Source organism: Momordica charantia (genome assembly GCF_013281855.1).
Source record: "Momordica charantia cultivar OHB3-1 chromosome 8 unlocalized genomic scaffold, Mcharantia_2.0 BLBB01000008.1, whole genome shotgun sequence".
NCBI classification, from domain to species: Eukaryota; Viridiplantae; Streptophyta; class Magnoliopsida; order Cucurbitales; family Cucurbitaceae; genus Momordica; species Momordica charantia.
In genome coordinates, this window is record NW_028275166.1 from 26,885,780 (window position 1) to 26,899,260 (window position 13,481).

General features: G+C 30.2%; 2 protein-coding genes across 2 annotated transcripts; one reads left to right on the plus strand and one right to left on the minus strand.

Moving 5' to 3' along the window:
* Positions 1 to 3,284: 3,284 nt before the first annotated feature.
* LOC111013293 (SGNH hydrolase-type esterase superfamily protein) lies at positions 3,285 to 7,921 on the minus strand. Its single transcript, XM_022287721.2, has 6 exons — positions 7,600 to 7,921; positions 7,171 to 7,298; positions 6,964 to 7,090; positions 6,775 to 6,887; positions 4,368 to 4,617; positions 3,285 to 3,728 (listed from the first exon to the last, which is right to left on the minus strand). Exons 1-6 carry the CDS (start codon positions 7,850 to 7,852, stop codon positions 3,505 to 3,507), a joined length of 1,095 nt encoding a protein of 364 aa, XP_022143413.1. The 5' UTR covers positions 7,853 to 7,921; the 3' UTR covers positions 3,285 to 3,504.
* Positions 7,922 to 11,501: 3,580 nt separating this feature from the next.
* On the plus strand, positions 11,502 to 12,163 carry LOC111013216 (uncharacterized). The gene is made up of 2 exons (XM_022287625.1): positions 11,502 to 11,530; positions 11,593 to 12,163. The coding sequence occupies exons 1-2, from the start codon at positions 11,502 to 11,504 to the stop codon at positions 12,161 to 12,163; spliced, it is 600 nt and encodes a 199-aa protein (XP_022143317.1).
* Positions 12,164 to 13,481: the final 1,318 nt, after the last annotated feature.

The window sequence follows — 13,481 nt, forward strand, 5'->3', positions numbered from 1 at the left end:
GTGCACTGTTAAGGGGTGTCGTAGTCTTCTTATATTGAAATTAGGTAGTGTATGTCATATGTGGGAGCTGATAGATAAAATTCTTAATCGAGTTAACGATAGAGTTCCAGTTTTTATAACTATATAATTAGTTTTAGACTTTAATTTTTGTAATTAAAGTTGGTGGGTACAATGGTAACAATCACTATGGTTTAGAAACAGTGTTTTTCTAGCTTAACATAACATGACATCAAAGGACAAATGGTTATGTGTTCAAACTAACACGAGCGTAGCTCAACGATCATTGGAATGTACTCCTTTCATTGAAGTTGGAAGTTCAATTCCCCATATCCCCAAATTGTGTACTAAAACAAAAACCAAAAGGTCCTAGACTGTTCCAAGCTTCAAGCCACTGCAATACAACGTTTTTTTCCAATTATTATAGCTCAGTTGGATCTCAAGGTTTACAGTGATTTTTAACATTTGATCTCGTGCCAATTTCATACCTACTATGAGAAGTCGAACAATATTCTTTAAGATATGGAAAACAAAGGTAAGGGAAATGTCTCGATATTAAAAAAAAAAGCATATTACTTTTTCTTGGAAAATACACAAACACAAAGATCTTATCTTATGCAACTACACAAATTGAAAACACATATGATTATTCTTCTACATTCTTCTTCTAACTTTTTGCAAAAGCATAGCATTTTGGAGGTCCTCCCTAAAATGAACATGGAGGGTGAAGACAATAAGTTTTGGGAGATATCTCAAATCCAATTGGTCAATTTTGCCCCCACGTGATCGAATAGCGTCCCGACACATGGCCATGTATGCCCACTTTACACCATCTAATGGCTTCCCTTTCCTATCTTCTTTTGAGATTTCATTGTGTTTTCAATTGGCCACTTCCAACACTCCATCTCTGTCCTAATGATGGTTCCTCAAACACATTATTGGGATTTAAATAATAATGTGCACTTTTTTAGGGCTTTTCTTTTTCTAATTATCAATTGATTGGATAAAGGGGGAAAAGTAGTGAAATTTTTATTCCTTTTCTTGGGGATGAAATGATTGGTTTTGGGAAGCTTAAAAGAAAGAGAAAAAAAAAAGAAGAAGGCAAAAAGTTTATTCTTAGGTAATGCTACATAGAGAATTTCATCATCCATTTCTCTTTGTTTTTCTTTTTTCTTTTATCTACTTTGTTAAAAAAAAAAAAGAAAAAAAAAAGTATGTGTACGTACTTTATGCTAGAAAATAAATATAATTAAATATTGTGTCGATTAGATAAGATTAGAAGTAACTTAATTTTTTAAATCAAATTGATTTTAGGGGTTGTTCAATCAACGTCTTTTATGCCACGTAGTCTTGTTAATAACTTATACGTCATATCAGCAATATCACTTTCGAGATTAAGATTGAATTTGAAATAATTTTTTTTAGAGCGGTACTTTTAAACTTTTTTTATTTTATTTTATGTGTGGTTTAACTGAATTATTTTTAAATATCATTTTGGTAACTAGGTAAGTAATATTACGAAAATTTTGAAATTTAGTTTTACTTTGCTAAAAAAAACATTTTTTCGGTGTTCCAAATCCATGTTAAACTTATCAAATTCTTAAGACTTTTGATTGAGATTTTAAATTCAAAAGGATGAAAAATAATAAAGTGGATTAAAATTTATGGATAAAAATCAATCTTTAAAAATGCTAAGGAATCAAAATAAAAAATAATAAAAGATAAAACTCACCCCATCAAAAACAATTTTTAATCCCATGTCTTTTCAGAGGTAATATAAAATGTTTTATGGTCTTTTTTCCTTTTCATCATCATGGCCTAACATTCATAAGTCTACTCAAATTTCATTTGAAAAAGAGACCAAGAATTCAACCAAATGAATAGAAAAGTCACTTGAAATTTTAAATATGGTTTGCTTTTTTTTTTTTGCCTTTTATATAATTTTAAAGTTTCAAACCCATCCAAATAATGATAATTCATATTGTTATAGAGAACAAAAACGACCCAAAACAAGACAAGAAATTGAAGCCCGAGATCATCGACTGGGGGAGATCGGCCCGCGACGTAATTGGCCGGTCCAAAGGACGACCTAGCGCAAAGGCCGTCACTGTGCCGAGGGGCCGACCCCACCTTGGCGTCGAGACCTCCTCAGCGCCGAGGCGCCTACTTCTCACCTTCGCCTTCGGACCAAGGTACCATGTGGGCCTCCTCCGCTCAGATCTACTTGAGGAGGATAAACACACCTATTCGAGGTCGAGACCGATCATTGGGCCTTGCAACTTCGAATTAGGGCTCAACTACAGAAAGTTCTGTAACCACCGTCACAGCTATAAATAGTAGTGCAGCCTAACTCTATGGAGGCAAGTGACATATATCTAACTCACTATTTTCTCAACTCTCTCTCGATAACTTAGATATCGGAGTTCGTGTGACTGAGGTTTTGCAGGTATCAGTTCTCTTATCATCGAGTTAGGTGTGGGTCAAAATCCACACATCAACACATACTTTATTTATTTTATTATTATTATTTCTTAAATTTAAAATAATATTTATGTTCTATAATAATTAAAATGTTACGTTAAATTAACTACGGTTTAGAAATCTTAGTCAATTTTTTTTAAAAAAAATCAATTTCAAATATTGTTTTTACTAAAACAAATAAAATTCTTAATTTTAAATAATCATTTCTTCTACTTAACTATGGAGGTTGTTATTATTTCCTATTTTCATCATATAAAAATTCAAAAAAGAAATAAGATTTCTTTTAGAAAAAAAAATTAAAGAAAGAAGATATGTATTCCCTTCTTTTCTTTTCTTTCTTTTTTTTTTTTTGTTTTTTGACATATGAAAATATGTAATAATCTTCAATCAAGAGAAAATGACAATTAAATTTAAAATATTTTTCACATTACCATTCCAACATTTTGCAAAAGTAATCCTTGATTTGGGCTTTGGGCTTATCAAAATCAAGCGATCCAAAAAGTCCAATGGGCTTATCTCTCTAACAAACATGGATTAGTATGTTATGAGTTTATTGAACTAGTTAAGGAACTTTCTCGACCCAACTCAATCATTCGGATTATAAATTTGTCCGACTCAAATTATTTTACTCGAATTTATTTAATTTGTTTGATAATTTTTTCCCAAAACTCCTCTCAAAAAATAGTGAGAGTATACGTCGTCTTGAGGCTCTATTAACTCATTTCCTAGTATTGTAGCTTTTTTGTGTGGCCTCGATCCACGATCAATATGACTAGAGGTGTCTTTATTCACAGAAATATCGATGTCGAAGAGTATTCTCGAAAAAAATCAAAAGAATAAAAAAAATTTATAACATTCGACACTTCTTGAATAAAGTTAAGAACCTTGCTACTAGTATTTTGTTCACATAAGTGATAATCAGTCACCACTGTTTTGTATCTCGTCGACATTCTTATAGTACAGTAGAAATATTGATTAACTTCTTATATCAATATGAAAATATCAACACGTCAATGAACCTTTAACTCAGCCTCTTGAATATCGAGGCGGTAGAGCGGGCGAGGGCGAAGGAGAAGTGAATAAAGTTGCAAAGAGTTTATCAGCCAAGATTGCATTGGCAGCATCAGAGGGATGGAAGGCATCCCAAAACACATACTCACTTCTATTGCTACAAAGTTTTGAGTTGGGCAAACAAAGCCCTCCAATGCTTGTGTCCACATTGCAACAAGAAGTATTGGAAACTTTGAAACCTTGAAAAAATAAAAATAAAAATAAAAATTGGGAAAATAAAAGAAAAAAAAAACTCTAATACATTTTTTTTAGCAATATTTAATCTACATCATACATCATCCATTTGTTAAAAGTAAAATAATAGCAAAGAATAAAAATATTATGTTTTTTAGAAAAAAGATATTTTCAAACTTTAGAAACTAAACGTTGAAGACTGAAACTAGATATTTTAAGAAGTTTAATTAGAAGGCAAAACTTTGGATGACGGAGTAAAATTTAAAACTAATTATTTAGTTAAATGAAAAGTATTTACCTTAGCTTAGCATAATTGACCTATGTCAAATAGTTGTAAAAAAAAAAATTGTTTCATTTTTTTAATCTCCAAATTTTAAAATATCCTATTTTAATTTTTAATTTTCAAACATTCTTGCTTATTTTGTTTTAGTTTCTTAAACTTCACACAAAATGCCAAGTATTTCAATTTTTCTTTTGTCTTTCATAATATCTTTTTGTTGGTTAAAGTAGAAAATTCGAATCTATTTTTAAATTTGACACGTGATTTACACATACTTATCTAAAAAATTGTCAATTAACACGTTAGATCTCCATTAAATAATTAAAAGAGAAAATTAACGACAAAGACTAAAATGATTGTTTACCATAAGCGAACGGATTGGTGATGAGGTCAAGAACAGTCGAGTAGGTGTCTGCAAAAAGAAGTTGTGCATTCGGGAGGTGTTTGTTGAGAGTGGCCGTGAGAGTTTGGACTTTCGAGTTGAACTCTTGAACCCATTGGTTCACTCTCTTTAGGCATTGCCCCTTTCTTGATTTCACTCTTTGTGAAGGGATGCAACCCAATGGCCCTAACCCATGTAGCACCATTTTTCTTGCACCCAATTGGTAAAGTCTCTACAAATTAAACCAAATCACAAGAAATTAGAGTCGAAATTATAGTCGAAGTCTGTTGGATGTGAGAATTTGAACCCCGATCTCAAAAGGAAGAAGTTACATGTCTTTACAGTTGAGCTATACTCATGGTGACAAAATTTCTGTAATTAATTAATTAACACAATATACCTAGCACTGTATTAAATGTTTAAGATGACCCATAATTAAGATGATGTATTTCAGATCGAGAGGTTAGATCGATATTTAAGTCCTTATATTTTGAATTTTGCTTCAATTTGATGGGTATAGTTTTAAAAGTTTCAGTCTATAATGAATGTAGTTTAGTTGAATTTCTCAAAAACATCTTATTGTTATTAGATATTTACAATTTTCTTACATCATATTGAAAGGTATGTGTGTAAAGGTTGAATTAAACTTACTATATTAGAGTTTTGTTTAGGGTAAAAAAAATTGAGGGAAAAATTAGATGGGTTTTGGCCTACAAGTATGCAAATTTTACCTTCTAACTTTAGATGTATACATATGATTTTTCGATTCTAGAGGAGATGTAGCGAATTGGAGAAAAAAATTTTAACAATTTTATTTTTCTTGGTTTTTTTTTTTTTTTTTTTTGAAGATATTGAATCTAAAATTTTATATAAGAATTAGGGAATCTTTGATCAATATATTAGTGTTGATTCATTCAATAAATTCTATACTTAAACCAATGGAGCAAGATTTTTGACATCATATTTCATTTGTAACTGTTCATTAATAGTTTGCCAAAAAAAGATTCAATAATAATTATTGAGTTCCATATTCATAGGAAAAAAAATAAAATAGTTACTATTTTAAATTAAGTAATTTATTCTAGTTTCTTTTTGAAAGTCCCTTTTGTTAAAGCAATAAAGTTATTCCTTAATTCCACGAGAGGGAAAAACACATCTTCTTGAAGATGAAAATTCTCAACAAACTTTATGTTTTGCTTTTTAGTTTGATAATTAAAAATGTTTCAGATGTTGCTCCAGCTAATTGTATGGCCATGGATAAATATTTATTGGTCCGAGTATTTTTTTTCTCAATTTTACTATCAAGATATATATCAATTTTTTTTCTCAAAAAAATTTACATTTTTTATGTTTTAAAATTTGGTCTCCAATACTTTAAAATTTGAAAGTGAAAAATCTCCAACTTTATGTTTTATGTTTTGAATAACAAAATGGCTAAATAGGTTATTGGATGACCTATTTTTCAATTTCGGTATCCAATATTCTAAAAGTGTTGATTTTACCTTTAATCAATTTGTTAAATTTTATCAAACGAATAGTGACGTGACATTTAAAACGTTGAATATCTAACCTATTTAGATAGAAGACCTAATTCTAATTTTAAAATTCAAGAGGATTCTAATTGATTTTTTTTTCAAGTACAATTCTAATTGAAATTTTTAGTCAATTGGGCTAAAATTGATATTTAACACTAAAAAAAATAGGCATATTTTACAATATTACATGCATAAATAAAGATGTTAATACATTGACTATTCATTTTATGAACGTTTGAATTCAAACAGGTCAACATATGCATGTTAATTTGAACATAGTCCAATTGGTTAAGACATATATCATCGACCAAATAGTCGAAAGATTCAAACCCTCACTCCCACATTAGCAGTATATATTTAAACCTACAACTTATAATTAAGGAAGGTTACGAATAACATGAAAATTATCTTTTGTTTTTTAAGTTCAACAACTGCAAAAGTAGGGGATTGAACCATCGACTTTTGAAATGATAATATTCACCATATCCACTTGCTATGCTCGAATTGGCAAATAAGTTTTCATTTAAAAAGGTATTTACGTTGATATTAAAAGAATGCTAGTTCGTAATTACGATTCATTTGCTCAAGTTTAACTTCATTGTTAGAAAAATATGTATCTACGTTCCAAAGATAAAGTCAAAACTCATTAAATACCAATGACGACATCACTAATTTCTAAATTGTCAGCCTAATCATATTTCAACTGATTGAGATATTAGTAATATCTTTTGGAAGTTAAAGGTTCGAATCATGCACACTACTTCGGTTCTTCCGTTCCAATTTGAACTCGAAGAAAAAACTAAATATTTAACTTGAAAAAAAAGAGTTGTAAAGACTTTAGAAATAGGGCTCACCAAAAGTTGGTGGTCCAAAGTGGAGACCAAGAGCTCCAAGAACTCATCATGAGTGTACTGCTGCCCATCGGCCAGAAACGGCTGCAAGAAGTTGTTCACATAGTCATTGCTACCTACACAAACCAAATATTTCCTCTTAGACATTTCATCAAACACATTGAGATCACCACACAATTTCTCCCACTTTACCAATTCCTATGAAATACATGGCTTCATTGCAATGTTTCTTAGCTGCCTCCTCTCCTATCTTCCCTCTTATCGCCCTCTTCGTCTTGTTGAAGCTCTGGATTTGATCGTCGAACGAGAGTCTTTGGATCTGAAAAGGCTTTGTCTCTATGAGTAAATGTGTAGATGGTTAAATTTTTTTAAGTGTTTTTGGAGAAATTTATATCTTACGAAGTAGAGTCCGGTGTCGTTGAGAATTCCGGCTCCCCCGGAAGCGTAGTTGACGCCTTGGAGGAGTCTATCGTCGTCTTGAGATAGTGATAGGTACGGAGGTGGTGGGGGAATCCCTAGCTTTGAAGCTGCAAATTTTGCCAAAACATGCATAAACTTTATAGACTCGACAATGTGGTTTGATATAGTATTAGAACAGGGTGTGTGGTTGATATTTATAAATCGTTCTCGTGTTGAGTTTCGTGAATCAAATTTAATATCCTATTAAATAAACATACCATAATTACCTAATAACTTAGTAGTTTCACAGAGTAGAATCTAAAAAAGTAAGATCGTGCATATGAGTACGTTTTACCTTGAAATAGACAACATCGAAACCATTATACAGATATAAAGAGACATGTCAGTCTAATAGTCAGACATACATACATATTATATCTCCGATAGTTCTTCCATTCGAGAATCTCCCAGTTGCTCGGCCACCATTGTAATCGACCCCATACCAAGGATAGTTAGACCTTGCAAGTGAGTTGAGATAGTTGTTGTTTCCAACATCAGTTAGTGAGTCTCCAAACACATAGGTGACCACATGGGATGCTTCCTCAGAAAATCCAAAAAACATCAAAATAACAACAACCATAAAAGAAGAGACAAAACAATAATAATTGCCATGGCTTCTCATGGCTATGTTGATGTCTAATTTTCTGTGGTGTGTGATTCAATTTAATTTGCAGAGGGTTAAGAGAAATAATAAAGTATTTATATATATATAAGGATAAATTTGGCATATGATCTTTTGGGTCTTGCCCAATTGTTCAAGATTTCTTTGTTAGGTGTTGGATTTTCAAACCTATTTGAAGGGTTTAGAATATTGGCTAAGTTGTTGAATCTCTCTTCTTTCAAGTTGGTCAACTGACCCATCAAATGTTAGTTTTTGTTAGGTTTTTTCCCTTCATTTTGCCTCCTTTTTTACTGCAAATCAACGACGTTTGTTACTCATAATGTTTTGTAAGTATTTTTAAATGAACGATATTTTGGTATTGATTGATTGATACTTGTCTTTTGTTGACTACCATTGAATTACTTTAGATGAGTAAAAAAGAGAGAAAATGTAAAAAGAACGGTCAAATTTTGAGTGCAACCAAACACAAAAAAAGAAAATACTTGGCTCTTTTAACGGTAAGGAGCAACCTTGTCTTCACCACCATTAAATGTCTGACAACCAAGAGAGAAATGTAAAAACATATAGTTTTTTTTTAAAAAAATAGATAGGTTAACCACTCAACCGTTCAAGTATTTTTCCCCCCAATTTTTTTAATAATAATATAGTCATCCTATTTAGCAATAAATATAATATAATTTATTGTTTTTTTAGTACAAATTTAATTTATAGTTGAACTATCCCTCTCTTTTTGTCCCGTTTAAATTAAAGAAAATTTGATATATAAGAAAATATTTGGAAAATTAAACCAAGTCATAAGAAATATTATAGGGACTCAATTGAAATAAAGTTAAAATCATGATTAAGAATGAAAATGGTAATTTAATTTTAAACTATACTATTACAAAAACTAGAAATAACAACACTTAAATTGTACCAACAACACTTATAATAAAAGAAAGGCAAGAAATTTTTTTCAAAAGAAAGGCAAAGAAATTTGTTTCTTTCCTTCTTTTTATATTTGGGCCTCCAAATTTTTAAACATTTTATTTTAATCTCTTTTTTTAACTTTCAAAATATTTTGTTTCAGTCTCTTAATATTCAAATATTTTGTGAAAATTTTCTCTAAACTTTTTATTAAAAAATTTATTTTAATCGTTGTCGTCAATTTTTAATAAAGAAACCGAAAATATATTTAGAAATATGACATTTGATGAGTTGAAAGTTCAAAAATTTATCTATATAAACATGTATTTTAGGAGTATTAACATAAATAGTATAAAATAAATAAAGTATGTATTTATGCCAACTTTCTATTAAATAATTTTAAAATAATTAACCGAATTCTTAAAAGAAGGTTCTTTCAATTATGGAGCTTGCACGTGAACGCCACTGTTTTGATTAAAAAAAGCTTATTATTATTATTATTATTATTGTTATTATTCCTGATTTTCTTTTTAAAAAAATAATTAATTCTGTTTTTAGTTTCTATTACTTTTATTGAGAATCAAATACTTTTCTTCTAGACAACTGGAACCTATCTTACCTCACACAAACGACCACTATTTTATATTCCAAAGTCCAACTAAAGAAAAGACAAGAAAAAAGGATTTTAAAATTTTAAATAATATCTTATCAAGAACCTCGGCCCGATATAGCAAAAAGAATTAATAGTTAATTACAAGTATAGCAACAACTTTTCAAATTTATAAATATAGAGGAGAAAGAAAAGAGAGATCTAGCCCAAACGAAATAAATAAAAAAGTTATTTATACCCGTCAAACATGTGATCTTCTGAAAATGATAAAAACCATCGCGTTGATATACCTAAAGTATATTAATTAGTTATTTATGTATATTAGATATACTCATTATATATTTAAAATGAAATATATGACTTACGTATCTAATGGAATTGATATGTTTTATATTAAGTATATCAATTATTATTTTGTATTAGATGTATCAATTGGCACATCCGAAATGAAATATATTTGATATGTTAATAAAAAACATGTCATGTTACTTAAATCGAAATCTTCAGTTTGAAGAAGATTTGTCAATGATATATCTAATATAAATTATATCATTTATATATGTGTGACTAATAATATCAGTTATATAATTAAAATTAATTATATCCTGGGTACTGATTTTTTTTTCTCAATTTTAACAAATAACAAGTGCAAAATTAGAATACCAAAAAAACAAAAAAAAAATTTTAATTGTCATATTTGTAAAATCAAAAATTCTATTTCCAAATATGGCAAATTAAATGCGGTTGTTGCCTGTTCAAAATACCAAAATATATATATATATATATATATATATATATATATATTTTGTTTGAGTTCTTAAAACCATCTCACATTTTATTCTAATTTCTAAAATTACGTGAGTTGATCTAATAACATTAGAATTTGTGAAAATATACAAATGAATTTTGGAGAATATTTTTCAAATTTGATCGTGGTCACACAAATGTTGTAGGGTCAGACAATTGTCTCATAAAATACTTTTTTTTTCTTGAGTAAAGTCTCATAAGATACTTTATTCTTTATGTGACGTGTTTTTTAATGAGACGTGGTAGCGATAAGCTGACTTTTTAACATGAGGTAGGATTGTCTTAAGCTAAATTTTAGGATGAAAATGAATCATGTTAACAAAATTTAACTAATAATTTTTTATGCAAAGTTTAAAGACTAAAATTTAATATTCAAAAGTGATGAAATTAGTACATAATGTTTAATGTAGGATTTCCAAAACGAGCATAGCTGAATGGTAATTGACATATATCTCTAAAGAGTTCGATCCTCCACCCCACATAGAAACTTAGTATTTTAAAATTAAAAAAAATCTAAATGAATAATACTATGTAAAAAATAGAATGTGAATTTTTTTTTAATGTTTATATTACATCTAATTTCTCTTTTTTTTTCAAGCATTACATTACAGTTGAGGAGGAACAATGTAAAAACCATTAAATACTTGATTATTAGAATCTAGTTTAATTTAGATTAGTTTTAAATTTTCCATGCTTCTATTTTTTAGTACTTTAAATTTTCCACTATATTTAAGAAAAGTTAATTTTTGACTAGACATAAAATTATTGATCTATAATCCACGATGATATTACTTATACACTAAGATATTTTAAATTATTAAATTATATTCTATTATCACTCTGGATGGATCAAATTTTGGTTGTAAAATTCAAATGGGCGTTTCATCTTTATCCCAAAAAAAAAAAAGTTTAATTTACTTTGACTATTTTGTTCTAGAAAGGCTTTAGGCTTTTTCATAACAATAATGAGATCATAATTTTAAAACAAGAAATGTAATGAAACCAAAAATAATTAATCACTATGCTTTTTTTTGGTCTAATAATTGATTGGATATTAATGCCTCTTAAATATTCTTTTTTTATTTAGTTAAATGCAGTATGGAAATTCCAACTTTTAATACCCCTAAAATATTATAATATTTTAATTAATCGAACTCGAGATTGTCATGCATCTTAGATATTTACTTTGGAGTAAGCGGTTAATTGTCGATCTAAGCAAGTTTAAATAAGTAATAGCATGATTTAGAAATAACCAACCAAAATGAACCTTAAGAAGAAAGGAATTTCAACTGATATTTTTTGTGGTTTGTGTAGAGAAAAGAAGAGATGGTGGAGCACTTTTATGGGAATGTAAGGTAACTAGGAATATTTGGAGTAAATTTCTTCCTACTTACTATGCTCATTTTGGTGTTAACAGGGTTCATTGGACGAACAAGGACAGTTGGAACTGGTTGGTGAACATGCTTTCAGATGAAGAGGTGGCTACCAGCATGGTTATTGCTTGGCAGATATGGGAAAGCAGAAACAGAAGCATCTTTAGAGGAGAAACAATTGATGAACAACAACTAGACCGATCAATAGTCTTGTTCATAAATTCCAACATAGATAAAGGCACATGCATATCCCAAACGAGAAGGAGCCAACAAAATGATGGGTACCTGCCACGAGGAAGGGAGAATCTCAACATGCTTGGCGTTCGGTGGAGTGCTCCCCCTACCAATTGCTGGAAACTCAATACAGATGCATCGTGGAGTGAGGAGCGCGAAGTAGGTGGCATAGGGTGGATTCTTTGTGACTGTAGGGGGGAGATTGTTTTGGCTGGAAACTGCAAAATCAGGGAGAAGAAGGAAATCAACGCCCTAGAACTAATGACGATAATTCGAGGACTCCAATTCATCAACATGCAAAGTAGAAGTCCAATTTACCTTGAATCAGATTCAGTCGAAGTAATTCGATTAATGAAGAAGGAGGACGTCGATCTAACATAAAATATTTGGCTTGTTGAGGAAGGTGTGGAATTAGCGGAAGCGAGAGGAATTGTTTCGATCGCCCACATCAACAGATGGAAGAATTCAGTGGCCCACGACTTGGCGAGGAGAGCGACCCACAACGATGGGGAAGAAGGATGGATTTCTAACTTTCCTGCTTAGATTCAGGATGTAGTTGCAAGTGACTTTTCTTTGTTTTAGTTTTATTTTAGGCTTTTTTCAAAAAAAAATCAACAAAAAAAAGTCAAACTAGTATACATAACTGAGTCATAGCTTAGCCAATGTGAAAGTTGGAAAGCCAATTTACTCTCGGTCAGTTGTAGTCTTTCAAGGTGCAATTGCGAAGCTACCGTAATCTAAATGAATCCAAGTGCTTGTAATTCGACCTAAATAAGATTGGACTTTTACCCGAGACGTTTAACGTATGTCCAAAAGGCTCGAAGGGGACAAATCACATTAGTTTGTCATGTTGTGGCAAATAACGTAATATGGAATGTGATCCATGTAGGAAGGATGTCACCAATGGCATGTTGTCATGCCCTACAATATTAATACAAAATGGTCACATCGTGATCATTCATCTCTACGACATTGCACCTCATCTACAATCTTGTCAAGTTGTCGGTGACGTCTTAATAACTCACAATTGCAATTGTGACTAGTGCATGCTCAATATGGTAATACTTTACTAGTTGGCCAACGTCCTAGCAATAATCGGTGTTTCGTGCCTTAGGCTACCTACGATTATTAGAAAATAATATTTAGATCTTTTTTTTCCTTTTATATATAAGAGAATGAAGAAGAGATAACATATAAATCTCTAGTGTATCAAAACTCTATCAAACTCAAGATTCAAACTAACGTAAGCAAGAGATTGTATTTTGCATCTTTGTTGTACAAGTATTATTCGACATTCATTCACACCTTTCAAAGATTTCTACCTCCAATAACGCTAACATACAATTGATCAACTTAGTCACCTATTCAACCAAAATCACATAACAACACTGATCGCCATACAATTGATTAACCATAGATTTTCGACATCGCTATAACAATATATTGTTTCTAGAAATACAATATAGTCAAAGTTCATTTTTATTAGAATAAATTTAAATAGTGTGAATTGACCAAGCAAGATATCAAACCAATGGGAATTTATAACAATGCATTGTGTTTTCAGCTTTTGTTGGTATATCTTAAAAAAAAAAAAACCTCAAATTCCACATTGTCATTTGTCTTAATTTATTATATATATATCTCGACACACATACATACACACAAATCCATCTTTGAATCCTATTTTCATAACATTCAA

Excerpts from the sequence above, each read along its gene's own strand:
- LOC111013293 (XM_022287721.2), bottom strand. The coding sequence starts at position 7,852 with ATGAGAAGCCATGGCAATTATTATTGTTTTGTCTCTTCTTTTATGGTT. Across the intron at positions 7,299-7,599 it reads AACTATCGGAGATATAATAT|CTTCAAAGCTAGGGATTCCC; the intron begins GTATGTATGTCT and ends CAAAATTTGCAG. Across the intron at positions 3,729-4,367 it reads CACCAATCCGTTCGCTTATG|GTTTCAAAGTTTCCAATACT; the intron begins GTAAACAATCAT and ends TATTTTTTCAAG.
- LOC111013216 (XM_022287625.1), top strand. The coding sequence starts at position 11,502 with ATGGTGGAGCACTTTTATGGGAATGTAAG. Across the intron at positions 11,531-11,592 it reads CACTTTTATGGGAATGTAAG|GGTTCATTGGACGAACAAGG; the intron begins GTAACTAGGAAT and ends TGGTGTTAACAG.